Source organism: Cyprinodon variegatus, unplaced genomic scaffold (assembly GCF_000732505.1).
Source record: "Cyprinodon variegatus isolate N-32 unplaced genomic scaffold, C_variegatus-1.0 Scaffold659, whole genome shotgun sequence".
Taxonomy (NCBI): Eukaryota; Metazoa; Chordata; class Actinopteri; order Cyprinodontiformes; family Cyprinodontidae; genus Cyprinodon; species Cyprinodon variegatus.
Genome location: NW_015151112.1, coordinates 290490 through 311373, shown reverse-complemented (window position 1 = coordinate 311373; position 20884 = coordinate 290490). Strand labels below are relative to the sequence as shown.

Sequence of the window (20884 nt, the reverse complement as noted above, 5' to 3'; positions counted from 1 at the left end):
GTAGTTAGAAGAGGCAGTGCCACACTCAATGGGGGATGTGATGTGCCAGTCACTGTAAAACAGTTAACAAATTAATTTTAAACAAACAAATTTATAATTGCTAAATTACCCAATTTTAGCGCAATGCCAGATCTAGCTGCTAGTTACAAAACACTTATACAGTTTTTTTTTTTCCTAGACCTTCATCTTAACTCTTAGATTTCCAGCCTACATTTAAAGATCCAGCATGTTTTATGACAGAGTGGCTGAGGTCTTAAAATGTTATATGAGAGCCACTTTGCTTTGCTAAGGGTTTTCTGTTACCTGCTGAGGTTTTGCTCTTTGTCTTTTGCAACGTCAATGAAATTGAGGTGGATCTTGAGCCTATACTTCATACTATGGACAAACACTAAAATGTCTAGTTTGTTCTAAATCTTCTGCCATCAGTAGCAGCTTTCCCACAGAACAATTTGTTTTTTAACTTCGATAAGCTTTTTTCACTGATCAAGCTAAATCAAGCTTAAATAATGATCTGAATCTCAGCACCAGTTTTACACACTGAAAAAAAGATAATTTTGATCAACCCCCAAAAAAAATGAGTGCAATTTTGTACACCTAAATATATAACATAACTTATTTTTTCAATACAGTAAAAACCAAATCTCTGTCATTCCATATAAATATAAATTTACTCTCGAATACGATAGTGACAAAAATGTAAAAATTCTATTTATTTCAAAGAATAAACAGACATTTGGTCCAACTGTATCTATTGACCACAGACACAAGATTATTGATTTTTAAGATGCTAAAGAAACTGAAATGCCTCATAGTTCTATTCTGAAACTAAGTAGACCGCATTAGCTGTAAAGAAAACCTTGCTAATGGTATTGCAGTGCCAGCCACTCCTATGTTAAATTAGTCAGGTGATGAGGTCACATTCACGTGAGTTACAGCATGTGAAAGGATAAACCCCCATTGACAATATAGTTTTACTCAGCAACTAATTGCTTCAGTTCATTTTTTTCCATGATAAGGGAATTTCAATTCCATGTAAAGTGAAATTATTGGTTTCAAACCACAAATACAGTTTTTGAATTGGAATTTCATCACATTTTAAGTTGACATTTTCTTCTTTCATTGCATATACACTCACCGGCCACTTAATTAGGTACCCCATGCTAGTAACGGGTTGGACCCCTTTTTGCCTTCTGAACTGCCTCAATTCTTGGTGGCATAGATTCAACAAGGTGCTGGAAGCATTCCTCAGGGAGTTTGGTCCATATTGACATGATGGCATCACACAGTTGCCGCAGATTTGTCGGCTGCACATCCATGATGCGAATCTCCCGTTCCACCACATCCCAAAGATGCTCTATTGGATTGAGATCTGGTGACTGTAGAGGCCATTTGAGTACAGTGAACTCATTGTCATGTTCAAGAAACCAGTCTGAGATGATTCCAGCTTTATGACATGGCGCATTATCCTGCTGAAAGTAGCCATCAGAAGTTGGGTACATTGTGGTCATAAAGGGATGGACATGGTCAGCAACAATACTCAGGAAGGCTGTGGCATTGCAACGATGCTCAATTGGTACCAAGGGGCCCAAAGAGTGCCAAGAAAATATTCCCCACACCATGACACCACCACCACCAGCCTGAACCCTTGATACAAGGCAGGATGGATCCATGCTTTCATGTTGTAGACGCCAAATTCTGACCCTACCGTCCAATTTCGATGAGCTTGTATAAATTGTAGCCTCAGTTTCCTGTTCTTAGCTGAAAGGAGTGGCACCCAGTGTGGTCTTCTGCTGCTGTAGCCCATCTGCCTCAAAGTTCGACGTACTGTGCGTTCAGAGATGCTCTTCTGCCCACCTTGGTTGTAACGGGTGGTTATTTGAGTCACTGTTGCCCTTCTATCAGCTCGAACCAGTCTGGCCATTCTCCTCTGACCTCTGGCATCAACAAGGCATTTCCGCCCACAGAACTGCCGCTCACTGGATGTTTTTTCTTTTTCGGACCATTCTCTGTAAACCCTAGAGATGGTTGTGCGTGAAAATCCCAGTAGATCAGCAGTTTCTGAAATACTCAAACCAGCCCTTCTGGCACCAACAATCATGCCACGTTCAAAGTTTTTCAAATCACCTTTCTTCCCCATACTGATGCTCGGTTTGAACTGCAGGAGATTGTCTTGACCATGTCTACATGCCTAAATGCACTGAGTTGCCACCATGTGATTGGCTGCTTAGAAATTAAGTGTTAACGAGCAGTTGGACAGGTGTACCTAATAAAGTGGCCGGTGAGTGTATGTTCTAGACTTAATCTGACATATTGATTTCCTCACTTAGCGGTAAACATGACAATAAAAAATAAACCCAATGATGTTTATAAATTGGCATGTTAAATGTGTTTTTTTTTTCCTTGTTGAGAGTTTGTCAGAGTTTTGGCAAACAAAATCACACAATATGACAAAAACACATATAATCATCTACCTAGAACTTTATATGAATGCATCACAGAGATGCCTAACATAATTCTTTGTCTTACTGCAAGATGTCCTTTGTTATGCAACAGAGGTTAATTGTGGAAATGATGTCCTTCCTTCCTTGTTATGCCTCAGTGGTCTCCAAATCAACACCTGAATTTACCCTCTGTAATGTAATTAATACCTGTATCCATCTGTTATTACAGAAATGCCACTCAGTAGCACTGGTGCATGACGTTCCTGCCATCCGTGGATGCTTGGCTAAATACAGAACGTGAACATGAGGGAACAATATTGACTCCTTACAGCACAAGTTGAATTTGGCTTGTTTATTTTTAATGCTCAGTCAAAGAGCTGCACTGTTCAAGGCCTTTCAAACTATTGGTCTGATGGAAAGTTAAACACAAACACTACTTGAATATTCTGCTAGATAACTGGGCAGCCTTGAGTGTGAATATCAAATTCAGAGCGTGCCTCAGCATATCAAAGCGGTATCAGCCAACAGCGGGGTCAGAGATGCCCACAGAGATGGGCAGAGAGGGTCTTTGTTGCTTCTGTATTACTCATTGTCATCTCACAAAAATGCTTTGACAAGCCTGACCTTGATGGCCAATGCAGTTGAGATGACGTCATTGGTGCAAACAGTGCTTGAGTTGTGGATGTAGCTTATTCTCATAGCCTGGTGCAGACCATGCACTCTTAAAGTAGTAGTATAAAGAAATTGTAAAACCTGAATGACAGATGAGTTCAATACTATCATGGGGTTTGCTATCAGTCCTAGTCCAGGCTTAAGAAGATAAGATATAACTTTTTTCTTATGGCAATTATATCACACATAGTAATATTTGCAACATTACATGTGATCCAGAGGTAGATCTTGCGCAATACTAAGCTTCTTCTGAAAATACTCAATTGCATTAGTTTTTATTAAACGGTTTCCATAAAAGAAGGCAGGATATGCCTCCCCCATCCTTGATACCCGTTGCAGATATTTAAAAAAGAATTTTAAAATCCACATAGATGTTTTCCCCGCTAAACCACTACTTTATGTAAACTGTTTGTAATGTGATAAAATATGAAAAACATCAAGGGATGTGAATATTATTGATTGACCAATTGATTAGTTTTAAAGAAGTTAGAAGAGAAGGACAACTTTCTCAAACTACTATGTTAAAATTAGTTTGGAGGGTTCAAACTGTTTTCAATTAATGAAAGTTTAGCAACACAGCTGACATGGAGTTAAAAACATTGTGGACAACTGACAGTCTTGGCAAAAAAAAAAACGTTCTTGTTTCAGACATCCAATGCAATGATAGAGATTTAGATTTTTCATTTACATTATGTACAGCATTCACTCACCTTAGAATGTTCTTTGAGTCGATTCACTCAGTACAACACATGAGTATGGGATATAACGCCTCTGTATATCCTGGCTGAAGCCACATGTAATCTTAGATGATGATGACAAGAGACGGGCCCCGCCCAGACGGGCCCCGCCCAGATGATATGTGTCCGTCATTACCGCCATTAATCAGTTCTTTTGCTCTTCACCTCACTAAGAACTAGTGTTGCACCTGGCTGTGCAGTATCGGCCGATACTATACCGATACCATCTGTTTGAAATTGATGTGTCTGTGTATATATGAAGAGCTGCATAAGACTTGGATGTAAAATAATGCTGCCTACCTTTGTAAAGCAGGAACAAGAGTAATACAAAGTGAATCCAGTAGAACTTTTTATTACCTACCTGGAATGGGGGACAGTAGTTAAATAAACTTTTGGCTCTCAAAATGGTATCGGTGCCCTATTTGTCGATACCCACCGATACCGATTTTGCCCAATACTGGTATCGGTATCTCTGTTTTGGTGAGCCTACTTGAAATTAGTTCAACAGCTCTTGTAGGAGTTGGCCACTGCTGCCTGCCGGTAAGTGTGCCTGCCTGCAAAGCGCTGAGTTCAATAGGCCTACCTATGCTTTGTGGTTTGAGATGAGCACAAAGCAAACAAAAGTGAAGCAGTTTTTAAGCAGGATACACAGGGGAGTGATATCCAATACTTGTGTATTGTACTTATACTGTCCTACTTCGTTCCTCTCCTTCAGGTAACAGTAGTGTATACATAACCTTACATTTCTTGTTGATGTACTTCTCCTTCCGAGCAAATGCCAGTTATTTTGTCCAAAATATAAGGAAATTTATTTTAGTTCTCAACTAAAACTTGTGAGCTCTACACTTCAGCAAAACATTAGAGAGCAAATAAAACATATATGTCTGAGCTATGCACCATGTTTCAAACTGTTCCCTGAAGTAGTGAGCTTCAGCTTCACCACAGCAGCCAAGGTCATGCAACACACCCATACCACATGGTCGAAGATTGAGCTGGCAGCACTGAGCAGAGACACTTGAATCTGATGTATTTTCTTTGTTGATACTTGGGCAGAAATAAACAGATTATCCAACAGTATAAAACGGATTGTCGAAAAGTATTCTTGCAACAAGAAAATAATTGACTGAAACACAATTTGTCTCAACTTGTCTCTACCTATTTCTGTAGTTCAAAAAAGTAAAAAAAAATAAAGTAAAAAACAACAACAACAACAAAAAAAAAAACACTGGACTTTGTTTCCAACTTTTGTTTTTTTTAACTTTTTTGGAATGACTGACTTGGGTGACTGAGAATCTTCACCAGCATATTTCTGGAGTTGCTCTTTCATTTTACAAATATTTGTCTTTTTCATTTACATATGAAATACATTACATGCATCTATACATTTTCAAACTGAACTGGCACTTTCTCCATAAAAAAAACAAACTCTAAACTCAGTAAGAGGAAAATGCCTGCTAATTTGTGCAAAGTAAATTCGTAAAATGGTCTCTGTAAGAAAAGAAATGTCTCATTATAATTTACGTTTATTCAGTTACAAATACCGTTAGAAATATAAAAATGAGGCAATAGGTTTCCAATTGTATTAATTAGTTTACTGAAACAGATCTCTCTCTCTCTGTCTTCTGGGTTAAATTAAATAAAAGAATATTTTTCGGTCTGTATAATACTGATTTTGTTCTTCTGGTCATTTAAGGGCTGCTAGTTGATATAATTTGTCTCTTACTAGAGACTGTTTTGTGATAAAGAATCATTTAATTCATACATTCTGAGCAGTTTCTGATAAACTTGGTCTAGATGGCTTTCTTCTCTTTTTTTTTTGTTCCCCGATCCCCATCATTTTAAATGCAGGCTCATAAATCACATGCTTTTACTTTCACACAGCCATTGAAATCCATTTAATGAAAAAGCAATGCTCTTATCATTTTATACGATCCTCTTTGGTGCTTTTGCTCTGCAGAGTAAAAGTTTTTGCGTGCCATTACCGCTGAAGCTGGCCGCGGCAAGTCCAGTGTTTTTACAGCACAATCAAATCCACACAGCTTTTTATGAAAGCCATAGGATTGATTTTTGTCTCATAATAAATTGGCATCACAGAGAGAAGAATGATTGTTTTATTCTCTTTCTCAGCTGGTCAAAGATGTCAAGCTGACATTCACTGTGTGAGTCCAGACGTTTGCTTGATGCTTCATGGCCTTTGTACGGCAACTCAATCACATGAATGCTGCCAACTTGATCACTGCTTCTGGCTGTTTTCAAAGCAGGAGGGGGGAGAGAGCAAAATGAAACCGAGAAAGGAGTATTTGCAGGCCTTAAACTAATCTTGATTTTGCTGATTTGTCTTTTGGTATTTCAGGTCTTTGTGAACTTTGCACAGCTCCAGCATGTAGAGGACGAGTCTCAGACCTACAGCAATCCAGTCGACATTACGGATGAGCTGACGCTGAAGTCACTGAAGACCTCCCGGGGCGCAGAGAATGTTTAATGGAGAAATGAATGTATTATGTCTGTATTGATTAGCAATATATCTCAAACAAATTTAGATGAGTGTGATTTTCATTGGTAGCAATACAGTAATGGGCTTTTTAGCTACTATCCAGATTATTCTGTAAAATCAAACCAATTTGTAGATAATTATAGAACAAGTCAAATTTATTTTTACTACATTTCACAGTTTACGTATATAAAAGCTAACCTTATTTGTCCACATTTACTTATCAGATTTGCAAACACTTTTCAATGTGTGAATAATTTTATTGGCCCATGTGAATTTTAAATTCCAACAATTTTTACAGTAATATTTCCATCAGACTCCTGAACATGATTACCAATCTGATTTAGGGTAGGTCCCAATCCTGAATGTGTCTGCAGAACAGCCTAAAGTATCACCATCATTTCAGTGAAATCCCACATGTCAACTCTCCAACAGAGAAAGGTTATATTTGAGAACTGAAGTGTAATGGCTTCAGGATGCATGCAGTGTCACTGTACTGGCAAATTTCCAAACAACTTATAATGGTGCAAGCACTATATGCCATCTACAAACTTTTAAGTAGTTAGAATACACTGAACCAATTCAATGAAAAGCAAAAACCTCAAAAACTAAACAGATTTCCTTATACTGTAGATCCTGAGAGTGACTACTGCGCTAGTGTCTTTTTCACCCACTTTTACCTTGCAAGAAGGGCATCCATCAAGATTTAGTTATTAGATTTAACAGTACATTGATTGCTAGCTACTTTAAACGTGACAATTTAGATAGAAAAGTCAAAATAAGTCAGAAACCGTTTCTCAACGTTACCTTTTTTAAAAGACATTTTCAGGCTGTTTAGAAGGTATTATCAGTTTAATTTCCACTGTAGTAAAATTAAGTTCACTTAAAAAACATCTTTACTTACTTAAATAAAAGATAACTGATGACTGAAAGGTACAGTACACACTAACATGCTGCTTCCAAAACCAAAACAATGCTTCAGTTACCGCTATTAAAGAAAACAATGAGTGTGGCCCCTTTAAAAATAAAAAATCTGGGTTAGTAATCTGGGCTATCAGTGAATGTTCTGCTTCATTCTTTATATTTATATCCATTCAAATACATTTTTGAATATTTTCTAGGAAAAAATTAACCCAATTTAAAGAAGTTGTTGGTAGAATTAGCAAATGTCTTTTTTTAAACTGTTTAAATAATGCCAAAGAAGTTTTGCCTTTTTCTTTTTTGCTGCTGTTTTATTTTTTGTTTTTGTTTTTTTGTTTTTTTACCATGAATATATAATCTTATAAAGGTTCACAAGCTGAAAAAAAACAGCAGCGTTTTGTTTTAGGATTTGTTGCTGATCGGTATTTATCTCAGGGTTGGCCTGGTGGCCAGATTATCCTTTATGCCTTGCATCTTGCACATCAGGTAGAAGTTTGAAATATAGAATTATCATTTATTTGTATTTTGTAAAAACGCTTTAATGGATAACCATTGCCTAAATGCACTGGACAGCAGCTTTAGCTCTGCACTATATTTACACTGTATTTGCTGACTGGTACTTTAGTGACCTTTTCACATTAGTGCCGAAATATATTGTAATGAATTTTGTCATTATTTGTGCTTTAAACATCATAGTTTTACAAATCTGTAAGACAGATTATCCTGATTTGTTTTTGTGTAAGAATAAAAGCTGATTTGTCTCTAACTGCTATCAGCTTGGATTTTTTTTATGAGTCTGTAAGAAAAAAAGTCAAAAAAGAAAAACAACATGCAATGAATTTCTTAACAAAAAAGTTATGCAGAAAATTTAAACCGTCTGTCTCTCATTCTACCCTTGTTCTTGGTATCCTTGTCCTGACTTCCATCCTAATACAGAAAATATAGACTTTAAGCTGATAACACAGTAAATTGAACCTCTACATTTTTATTCATGGGTTTAGCCATCCCTCTCTCTTGTAGATAGAATATGCTTGAAGTATGTATTTTAATCTCTTCACAATTTTGAACAAGGCTAACAATGTTTTGACAAATAAATTGAAGTAGAACTTTAATAGATAGGAAAAGTCCATGTTTTAAAACTGTATTGTAATACTTTTCTAGCCTAGGTCACTTCCTGCTTAACTAATAATTAATGTACATTATATACTTAGTTTACACCAACATACTATTTGAGATAATAAACAGAAACCTTTAATGTTTTGTTCATTAGGAGCTACCACAAATGTTTGCTAAGCTAGTGTTAAATCTGACTTCTGTTCGCCAAATTATATTTTTCCCTTTATGCTTAACTTCAAAATTAGACAGGTTTGTGTAAACTTAATATAAGGAGATCACCAACTCTCTTAATCAACTTGGATTATTTATTTTCATAGTCTAGCTTCTGTAGGAGCCTAATGTCATATGATGCTATTGACCCCAAATGAAACTTTGTGCGAACGAAGAAAATTGTATTCAAATCATCTACAGCAGCAAACATACAATCACAAACATAATTCAGTTTCAGTTTAACTAAATCATATTTATTTATAAAATAAAAAAAGCATGATCAGCATTCATCACAGTTATGCTTAGGAGATTTTATAGCATTTCATAGCATTGTGCAATAATCTTACCCAAACAAGTGACCCGTAAAGAAGCCAAATGGCGAAAATAAGCATCCATGTGGTTGTAAAACATTTCAAAATAAAGGACAAACAATTCAAAAATGTAAACGGAAAACAGCAATGAGTTTCCATCTTAACAATAGTAATCACACAAAACAATGAAAAAGAACAAGCCTTGGTTTCAAAGATTTAAATGATTGAAAAACCTTTTGTTTTTTATAAGCCTCTGGTAATAGCAGTATTCTGAGCTATCACTGTGAGCTTTGTAGATGACAGACACCAAACACAACTAAACACACTGCTGATGGTGTAAATCAAGATTATAGTTATTGTATGTTAAATCTGATCACAGGAAATACAGTATCTCAAAACGCTGTTTATCTCCAGGTGTATCTGCAAATTATATTATTATGCCTTTTATAATGATTTTTAGTAAGTTTTTTTTTTTTTTCCATCTTAAGCAATTTCTAGGAAACACAACACCTCTTCTACCTAAACAGTATGATTGCATGATCTGTCCATGTTGTTCATACTTTGATGTAGTTTGTTGAATTTTTTGTGTTGATTTTCAGAATTGATTTAGTTGTCAGCAATCTGACAAAAAATCGATTTCTCCCAAGGATGAACCAGACATGTAGAGGTGCACATTTTTTTGCCTGATATCTCATCAGATTTCTTTTGATTTTTTTTAATGATGTCACACAAAAAATGCAGTGTTTTTAAGGGCCAGGTGTACCTCATTTGAATCAAATGTTGTGAATTTACTTAGTGACAAAGTTGTTTTCAATTTTCTTCAGAACCCAAAAGAACTTTAGTACTAATATAACGTGTCATTTTTTATGTTGACTTTTTAAAGCTCTGCACACTCCTTTAATAAAGATGCAGATCAAACATCTTATTGTTGGGTTTTGGAACCCCTCTGTTCACACAAAGGTGCACATGATATCTCAAAGAATAGGCAGAGCATACATGTTTTTGTCAAAGATGCTGGATGTGTTGTGGATCCAAACAGAGACTAGAAGGAGGTGGAGATGAGCTTTTGCTGATTTAATGAAGATGCAAAGGCAACAGAAGCAAACTTCCAAAAACAAAATACAGAAAACCAAAAACCAGGATACACCTGAGGAAAACACATGAGGAGCAAAGTAACAACAAGAAACCAGCAATGAGGGACTGCACAAGGGGAGTATACACGGGACACTGAACAAATGGTAAATGGCATGTACTTATATAGCGCCAACATACAATAACTATAATTTACACCATCAGCAGTGTGTTTAGTTGTGTTTGGTGTCTGTCATCTACAAAGCTCACAGTGATAGCTCAGAATTCTGCTATTACCAGAGGCTTATATAGTCTCCTGACTTTGGTCAGGAGACTATATAAGCACTTTACACCACATTCATTCACCTATTCACACACAGACTGATGGTCGCAAGCTACATTGTAGCTACAGCTGCCCTGGGGCTCACTGACAGAAGCGGGGCTGCCATACACTGGCGCCACCGGGCCCTCTGACCACCATCAGTAGACAATACCCAAGGACACAGACACTGAGTCGGAGTCGGGGCTTGAACCGTCAATCCTTCGATTTCAGGGCGAACTCCTACATCCAATGCCACTGTCGCCCCTGCTACAACAAAGACTGCTAATCAGCTGACATGGAGCAGGTGGGGATGGAACCAGCCAGAAGCCAGGGGAAAGGAGACTGGCACAAGGGGGCAAGAGAGAGTAACACAAAACACAACACTTTCAGAAAACTGCAAAGACACAAAATCACAGAAACCTAAACAAAGTGCAAAACCATGAGAGTTTTATGATGATGTGAAACCAAATTATAAAGATTGGTGAGGAAATGGTTAGTGAGGAATCTGCAGGTGAGAGTTTATACTTACCTTAATAGAAAAAAAATCTTTATCTCAGCCTAGGGTCAGTTAATCTTGTTCTTCAGATAATTGATGTAAGTCACATATTACCATCATTATTACCAGTTTGCTGATATATGAGGCTCAGAGTATCAATCTAGGTGATAGTTATGCAAATATTCACCTCACTGCAAATACTAAACCATCCTACAACACCTCACCTTAAAACCTCATACTAATAAAGTAATATATTACAAGTAAGTATTTCTTATGTACAAGTACATTGAACAGATTGGATGAAAAGGTATCTATGAAACTTTTAATCATCCTTTAGATCAGGGGTCTTAAACTGGTTCCAGAAAGGGCCGTCTGGCTGCAGGTTTTCTTTCCAACCAAGCTTTAGCACAACAGTCTCCATTCATCTCATCAAGTCATCATGTTCAGATTGCAATCAGTTGATGAGATTATTGTAGACTGGTGTGCTATTGCTTGGTTGGAAAGAAAACCTGCAGCCACACGGCCCTTTCTGTAACCAGTTTGACATCCCTGCAGTAAAGACTTGTCAGCCTTTGGACTAGGTACACACTTAGAAGCTCCCTTGTGAGTCTATCATGCTAGTCAATGCTCTTCCATGTATTCAAGTTGCAAAAATACTGGCTTACAATAACTCTTTTTTTTCAGTTTCAGGCACTATTTTCTTTGCTCAATGTTTCTCTATCATTTCACTGTCTCTCCAATGTCAACACATTACATAAAGATTAATTCAATTCATTTCTTAAGTTCTAAACAACATTCTTGTGCATACTTTGTTTTACTTAAAACATTGAGAGTCCTAATAAAACTTCAAAACCCTCCATGCATAATTTGTGGTTTAGATGCAGAGCTTAACATAGCTCGCATTCTGTGTTGAATCCTCATGTGGCTGTGTTGCAAACAATAATGACTTGTTTTTTTCTGAATATCTTTCTAAGACAAGCGAATCAACATTTGCACAAATTGTAATATGACTCTGAATTAATGTTTGCTCACAGCTTTATTTGTCCAAAGACTAATTTGGCTCCCAGTTTGAAAAGTCTATTTAGTTTAATTTCCTTCATGCTGTTCTATTTACTTGTCTTCCCTGATTTTTTTTTTCCCCCCCCCTTCAATCCGAGCTGTTTATTGTGGATTGTACAGTCTACTTCCTAAATCAACAGAATAGCCAGACGTAGATTGGCACACAGCATTTGACTTCACTTTTGGTGGAGTAGTTTTATCTGAAAGCTGAAGAGATATTTATGTCTGCCAGGTGTCTGAGGTTGATTTCATTTTCTTGTTTAACTGTTTCACCAGTATTTTTCTTTACTTTTTGTGTAGATGCCACAGACTAGAAGGACAACTTCCTCTATAATACAAATTTAAATAAAGTGTAGAGAAAGACTTCTTTAAATACAATTGTACTTTATCAAAATTACAGTTTGAATAAAAATTTGTTCAGGGGAAATATTTATCGCCCTGCGATGGACTGGTGACCTGTCCAAGGTGTACCCTACCTCTTGCCCTTAGACAGCTGTAGATAGGCACCAGCACCCCTCGCGACCTTGCTTGAGATAAGCATGATGGAAAATGGATGGATGGATGGAGATATTTATCAACTGGTCTTTAGTGTGTTAGGAAAAAACAATGCAATCACTATTACATATTTCAGGCGGACCCCCTAATGGCAGCTCACGCACCTCTGGGGGTGCACTCACCACATTTTCAGAACCCCTGCGTTAGGTCATAGAGTAATGCATTATTGTGAAGTGAAAGGAAAATACCTAAAAGTCCTTACCTTTTGTTAAATAAACATCTGAATGTAGGATGCATTGCTGTTTAGGCCCCTTTGACCCGATTACTCCAAATAAAATGAAGTCTAACAAACTGACTTGAGAAAACAATTAGTTGACCTTTTGAGTGTATTTTCATCTCAGCATAAACCTGGCGGTTCTGTAAAGATCTTGCAGGTTTGTTAGAGAACATCAGTGAACAAAGAGTATCTTAAAGATTAAAGAACACAGCAGGCAGCTCAACGATAAAGATTACTGAAAAGCTTAGAGCGGGTTTTGGTTTTATAACATAATATCCCAAGTATTGAACATTTCTCAGAGCACAGTTCAATCCATCATCAAGACATATCTATTCACCTAAACTGGTAGAAGGGAGAGCATTTACCAGAGAGGCAAGCAAGAGCCTCACAATAACTGAAGGAGATACACAACTCATGTTGGAGCATATGTCAGCACAGCCATAAACTGTTCACTCTACAAGTATAGCATTTATGGTTGTTAGGATGATTTTAGTGATGATGTGTTAGTCTGTTTAACACTAATAATACCTGCATGTTGCATGTCAGAACTGTTTTCCCCAAGTAGTTTGTCTAATTGGCAGGGTTCATCTGTCAGGGAAAAAAGTAATCTTCAGTATGTACGTGGCAAAGATTTGGAAATGGAATGAGAGCTGTATCCTTGATCTAAGAACAAAGTGTGATATTTTATAATGCTGGAGCCATGGATGTCTCCTCATTTACAAACATGTATGATATAATGGTGTCATGATGTGGCATTCTGGAGTTGTATATAATGCTTCTTTAACTGTGATTCGGAGCCACTTCTTCTCATTAGTTTTATTTTAACAGAAATATGCAAAAAATAATTTTTGATGTTTTTGTGTGTTATATTGCATGAACACATGGGTATATCCATTTCTCATCTTTGAAAGTTTTTTGTGGTATATGGGAAGAACTTTGAGGAGGGTTCGGGGGTGAGCCTGAAGCATTTTGCTGTGTTGTTGGTTCTGAAGTGAGCAGAGTTTTATACATTTGAAGATAGAGAAATTGCTCAGAGTGGATAATTTTTCCCCTCGCAAATGTGTAGAATGGCTGATAAAAGTAAAGCATGCGGCCTGTGTGCATAGCGGTTGAAAGTCGTAGAAGGTCTGCACAAGACTTTAGAAAGTATACTGCACACTAAGAGAGTTGCTGGTTGGTGAGCCCAACGTTTTCAGCTGGCACTAAACGACGTTGTTTTATTCCCTCTCCGCCTGCAGACACGAAAGATGCCTTTCTGAAACAGAGTTGCAAGACTTCTGGCTAATTTTAGGTTTGCGCTTTTTGTCTTTCTCTTAAGGTGTCATGATCTGCCCTGATAGCTCACCTAAATTACCCATGCCTTTCACCTGCTTAACTCTCTCCAGCTTCCAATTATCACTCATCTCATCCACCTGCAAGTTTCCCTTATATTGAGCTCAGTTCCACCTATCAGGGCTGATCATTGTTTGTTTGCTTATTGTTTGTTCCCTGTTTGATATCTGTTTCTCAGATAAAGTCAGTTTTGTTAATCTTAGTAAGCTCAAGGGTTATTGTCCCTTTTCCAGTCAGGAGTTTATTCTTAAGCCAGTGTCCTCAGGCGAAGTTATTTCCCTAACCAGTGGTGAGAGTGTTTCAGTATTTCTCTAGTGAGTCTGTTTTCCTGATTCTGTTCCCTCGCATCCACTGGCCCTGTCTGGTCTGCTCGCCTGAACCTCTTTTAGACTACTGCAGGATTTTGCCTCCAAGGTGCATTTTCTGTCAGAGCTGGATTATCGATGCACGGGACCCTAAAACTGTCCTCCAAGGTAGGTTTCTGTCTGAGCTGGATGCTCGACGCACGAGACTCTGAACCTGCCTTTGTGCTCTGATGGATCCCTGGAATAGATCTGGATAGATCTGTCTGTTCCTGAGTGGACTGTACTGTTAAACCAGGTAAGTGACTCACTCTAATTATCATCTTCTGTTCAGATGATCGTGGTCACTTACCTGTGTTTCTCTATACAGAATCAGTGATGGGTTGCGCTCCACACTGGCAGTCGCAGTCCCACAGCAGCGTGTTTCTGTTCTGTCCCTCTTTCATGACATACGTTTTTTTTTTTTCTTTTAATGGCGTCATCTCAAGGCAGCGGCCAAGAACTGCTCTCGACAAATTCATGAAATATGCCATTCAAAACGCTCGAAACCAGACATCCATATACGAATGCCAATGCTTGTTGGAACTACGGTCACAAAATGTTTTTAATACAGACACTCTTGACCGTTTAAAAAGCTGTGGAGTGCATGTACAGGTGAAGTTAAACAAATCCAAAGTGGGCTCACTTACCAGGCCAGGCTGGAGGAAGAGATTGCTCGAGATGGAGGAAGCGAGGCTGCAGAGCCGGGCTATTGGCGAAGCTAAGGAAGAGTCCCAATAGACCACCTCTACCATCAATCCTGCTCTCTAACGTCCGCTCGTTGAAAAAACAAAATGGATAATCTCTGTCTCCAACTCTTTTCAAAAAGATAAGTAACTGCTGTGCCATCATTCTGCTGAATCTTGGTGGCATCAAGCAATACCAAACAATGCTATTAGCCTGGAGGGGCCAACACTATACCATGCCGATAGGAAGAAAGAACTCTGTGGTAAGACTCGGAGTGGCGGGCTTTGTGTTCATATCAACAACAGCTGTTGTAAAAATACTAGATTGGTTGCCAGCTTCTGCTCTCTAGTCATCGAGTTTCTGACTTTTAACTGCACACCATTGTAGCTGCCCAGAGAGTTTAGTGTGGTTAGCAGTACTGCTGTTTTTGTGCCCTCCAGCATTAACACAAAAGAGACCATTGTTGTTGGTTAAATACTCTGAAGAATGTTGGTGATATATAATAAAATTTGAACAGGTTCAAAGGGCAAGAACATTTTTTGCACTAGATCCACACCTTTACGTGAATTCTGAATATTCCTGAAGACATTTCAATCTTAAGATAGGGAAAGTTATTAAGCACCTGGCGTTAATCTTTTGGATTCTGCCAAGTCGGCCTATCATTTGTCTTCGGTTTCTTTACTCATGTAGGACATTGAGTTCTCTGGCACAGTGCGACTTGAACGTTCAATTGGGAACTTCAAGTCTTAAGATTACTTGTCAGTTTTTACCATTATTTCCATGCCTTTTTTCCCAATTTTGACAGGTCAATTGATGAGTAAAGGTTACATTACAGAAGGAGAGTTGACCACACAGGAGGGAGTAAGAAATGCTTTTGATGCCTCACAGCTGCCATATTGTGTCTGTTATTTAACAGCTGTTTTTTCTGTCTTTGAAGTACAGATTGCTTAATCCTTGAGATGATTTAATGATAAGAGATATGAACTTCAAACACATCAGTCCTCTAAACCTAAGCCTACCAAGTGGGATTTAAAGGTATTGAACTTTTGTCCATAAAGCACATTTTATACATGAATACAAAAATGGCTTTACAACAACACTATGGGAAAATATGAAGATATTTGAAAGAAAGCAATGTAAATTCAACAAACGTTTTAAGTGATACAGATAATCAAAACAATGCACACTACAGAGCAAAGGTTTTGTGATTTTTACACAACAGGTCGCATCATCTAAAGTGACGATTTCTTTACATTTTAGCTGTTCCTTTATAATGTTTGACAGGTTGTGTGGAGGTTTTTAGAGGACTCAAATAGAGAGATGAAGCTGAGTGGGTTTCATGCACATGTAATAAAACAAAAAAAACATTAAAATACACAATCCAAAGTCCAGAACTGATTAACAAAGAACAGTCAAGAACCAAAAAGCTAGGACACACGCTGGAGGAATAAACCAAAAGAATGACGAGGAGCAACTGAACTGAAGTAAAGAGTAACTGAACAGGAGGTGTATATATGGGAGACAAAAACAAGGGGAGTACTAATTAGCTAATAGGAAGAAAATGTAGACAGATGTTACTAGAAGGAGCTAGGGGAAAGGAGACTAGCACAAGGGGACAACAGAGAGTAACTTAAAAATGTAAACACTGCTTAAATATATAAAATGGAAAAGAAACCAATGACCAAGAAAACACAGAATAACATAAATCAAAGTGTAACCAAGAACTTAAAAAGAAACTTAAACAGAAGTCCACAAAGGGCACAATCATGACACTAGCTATTCCTATATTTTATGCAAAGTGTGTGCTTAAATATTAAGTGAAAGAGATTGGAAAATAGATATAAACTAGTGATGGAATGGTTTATGAAAACCGTCCGAACCGTTCGGTTCGACTGTCTCGGTTCGATTCACGTGTGTTGCGTTCGGTTCATACGCTGCTCCTTTTTCTCATAGGCGAAGCGTGTACACTGCAGAGCACAAAGCCAACCACTAGTAGTAAACAAGAAGAAGAAGCGAAGCAGCGTAGCCGGGTGTAGCAGAAAAAAATCAGTTGTTGTGGAGAATTGTGTGGGTATGGCGAGTGGGAAAGAACAGGAGTTGGAAGACGCGCCAGCAGCACTTTATAGGTCTGCTGTATGGGACCACTTTGCATTCATGCTGCATTCACACCGGACGCGGATGCGAGTTTACATGCAAAGTCAATGGTTGACGCGCATCAAGGCGCAGCAAAAGATCCTGCAGTGCGATCTGAGCAGCAGACGTCTGAGCGTTTAAGCATTTGACGCGCGCGACGCAAACGCACTGCTGATCAAGATGGAAAAACTGAACTTTTGCTGCTTGACGCGCCGCATCAACCAATCAGAGTAGCTGATCTGGGAGCTGGCAGGGAGAGAGACACAGCGCTGATGATACAGAGCGCTATGATCAGTCCTCTGAAACAGTTTATTAATGCCTAAATTAACTTAAAATGTGTTCGCTTTTAATATCCTGGTGCCTGCAGTTTGGATTATGTACATGAAAACCACCTTCCAGCCGCTGCGGCAAACCGCGAGGAGGCGACAGGGCCATAGGCTGCTGTTGAATGGGATTCCTCATATCAGCGCATCGCCGGTACCTGGGGGTCTGAGCGGCTCTGACTGAAATAATATTGGAAGGCAGGATGGTAATCTGGATGAATTGATTTTACAGATTAAGTTTTCAGGTGGATTTTCTCTCTTAAAAACATATTAAAACTACTTTATTCCCACAGATCCCAGCAAATATAGCTGCAAGGCAAAGAAAGGATAGAGTAGCTCAGACCCACTTTTGCACCGCGCAGCCAGAGCAGCAAAGCTGCTTCAGCCACGCGTCAGAACTAAACTGGTACAAGCAGCAAAAAGGAAGCAGCAGACGCGATTTTGCTGCTCCTGCTGCGTCCGGTGTGAACGCAGCATTAGAGTGACCTACGATGACAGTGGAAAGAAAGTTGTGGATAAAAGTGTAACAGTGTGCAAGCATTGTGCAACACGTTTTGTTTATGCTAACAGCAACATGACCCAACATGTCAGGCTAACAATCAACATCTACCGAACTGAACCGAAAACCGTGACCACGAAACCGTGAACCGAACCGAACCGTGGATTTTGTGAACCGTTCCTAATGTAAACACTAAACATTTTTGGAAATAATACCATTTAATGTTACAAGCTGGCTTATTTTTGGTATGCCTCATAAATTTAGCTGAATAAATGGTCAATTATTACATTTTGTTGATTTGTTGTTAAAGAAAAAGTTGAATTTTCAACTAAATTCAGTTCTTTAAGTTGACATTTGATGCTTAAAACAACATTGGTTCTTTGCTTGGATTCAAAGTACAGTACAAGTATGTTTAAGTCTGATTGGTTTAGAAGTTAGTGTTAAGCAAACTAAAAATATATATTTTTCTCTTTAAAAATGTGTCAGGAACTGGATTAAGAAGGTCTGAAAAAAACAGTCTCCAGTTTTTAGGTAATTATTTTAAACTGTTTGTTTATTGGTAAAAACAGTAAGAAACTGACTGATATAAATTGACAAAAAGGGCAACTTGACATGGAGCTAGCAAAACACATAGCTGTTTAGCCAATGCTAAGTCACCTTAGACACAGCTTTGGTAGATATAGTACTAGTATTTTTTGTCTCAGGTAGACCTGAGACCGGTGACATATTGTTAACTATTAGGTTGTTTTCTGGGGCTTTCTCTCTGTAGAATGCTTTCTGTACAGCTCGAGCACAATGTGGATTAGAAATTTTTGTCACTTGCACCAAACCCAAAACATTTTTCTAATCAATAAAATGCAGCATGCTTTCAGGATGGAAAGATTAACAAAGATTTCATGGAATTCAGTGATCCACTCGAAAAGTGAGCATTGCAGAAAATCCCTGCCTTATTTCACAGTGTAATCCTACTCTCTTCATAAAGTCTGCTTACTTTGGTTGAGGGTATTTATTGTAAGGCAATAAGAGGAACTGCTGGTTTTCTGTTATACTTGTAAAATTATTAGTCTCGTTAAACTTTCAAAAAAAGAATCTTACTTTTTATGGTTAAGCTTGTGTTCTCACATTATGTTTACAATAACTTCCTGCTATATCCTTCATTGGAAAAAGCAAATGTTAAAATTGGAACAACATTATATTAATTTCTTCTTAGTCTTTACAGAAAGCTATCTATCTGCCTTTTTATTAATTGTCATAGAGTATGTGAGCTAGGCAGTAGCCACTTTACATGACAGGGAAAAACAGAAAACTTTAATCATCTTTTTTGGACAGGCAAGACAGACAGGATTTCTTTTTTAACATCTAATTTAAATAAGCAGGATTTTTCTGAGAGTTTTGCTTCTTGTAATAATGGATAGTATCCATGTTGGAAGCCCATAAATACTGGCGATTGTTAGCACAAGTAACAGCGTTAAGCTTTTGGCCATGGATTTAGATGCTGAGTAAATTAAAACAATCAGTGTCTGTAATGAATATTCTGAGCCAAAGCTTGATGTTAATTGAGCCAATTTGAGTTGATTCCAATAAATATTGGAAAAAAGTTCAATCTTCACAAAAGGATATAAAAAGATTGAGTAATTATTTCAGTCGATGTATTTCCCTCTTTCTAATTGTATCATTTTAACTTTTTTCTGCCAAAATTTATTCAGGTTTGATTAGTGAATGGTAAACAGAAACAAGGAAGCTTTAAATCATCTTAAACATTTTCCAATTTTGTGAATTGACAAGTCCTGACTCCTGTCACACTGTTTGGTATCAATTTACACAGATATGTTGATGTCTACATCTGTATACCTGACAGCACCTAATTTTTACACAAAGTGTTTTTCACATCTCCATGCTTACAGCAGTGTAAAAAGCATGATCAGAAATGGCTGCTCAAAGAATAACCTCCCTAGCAATTATTAAAATTTAGTTGGTTGTATTGGAAGTTTACAAATATATCTATTGTGAATCTTGGAGGCGATAACTTTCTCCTGATGTTTTCAAATTTTGAACATACTGTTTTTTCTCTAAGTAATTTAACATATCCATTTAGATGTCTGTGTCCGCAGCGGGATGCTAATGTTTCGACAGGCCTCATGCTGTCACATATTTAGGATTTAAACAGGCAGAGATTTTAATATTAACTTTGTGATGTTCTTTTTTTTTTTTTTTTTTTTGACGGATGCACAGCTTATCAAACTTGACTTCTTTTGACAATGCCAGTAAAAATACTGTCAGGCAATAAAATCATCTATTTTTACACTTGAACAAATTAAAATATAAAACACATGCAATTCCCCCAGCTTGTGTGACAGCAATGTGCTGCTTGAAAAAGCTCTATGTGTCATGATCTGTTGATCTGGATTTTTGGTTCTGTTCAAATTTTTCCTTTGGGTTTTCAGTTTATGTCATTCTGTGCTTTTTAAGTCATTAGTTTAATTTCCATTTAGTGTCAATTAAGTTATTTTCTAGTTATAATTGAGCCCTGTTGTATTCCTTGGTTACTTTTTGTTGCCTCATTGTGCAACTCTCCTTTCCTTCTAATTACTTCTGTCCACACCTGCTCCCAATCAGTTGATTACTCCATTTATTGCTCTGTCTGCCATATATATTCCTCCTCTGCAGTTGTTGGATTCTCATAATTTCCTCCTGAAGCTCTGTGTTCCCCTTTGTTCTGGTTCCTGTGTTCCTTGATTAGTTATTTCTGGATTTATGCTTCTGCTGCCACCACTCTAATTATTAAACCTGCAAGGAACCACATCAGCCTCTGTCTATGCATATGAGTCCTCTAAAAACCTCCACACTACTTGATGCTATAAATAAAAAGAAGAGGATAACATTTTCACAAATGCCCCACACAATTCCCCCACAAATGTCCCAGATCTAAATGATTTGAGATGGAGACATT

The 20884-nt window shown here is 37.7% G+C and overlaps 1 protein-coding gene across 3 annotated transcripts in view; it reads left to right on the top strand.

The window, feature by feature from the left end:
- Positions 1-7272, top strand: part of LOC107096934 (ATP-binding cassette sub-family A member 1-like) — a 179153-nt gene extending 171881 nt beyond the window's left edge. For all 3 annotated transcript variants that reach the window (XM_015393846.1, XM_015393847.1, XM_015393845.1), the window contains exon 36: positions 6204-7272. In XM_015393846.1, coding sequence (XP_015249332.1) covers positions 6204-6332 — 129 coding nt within the window. In that variant the 3' untranslated portion in view covers positions 6333-7272. The remainder of the gene's footprint in view (positions 1-6203) is intronic.
- Positions 7273-20884: the final 13612 nt, after the last annotated feature.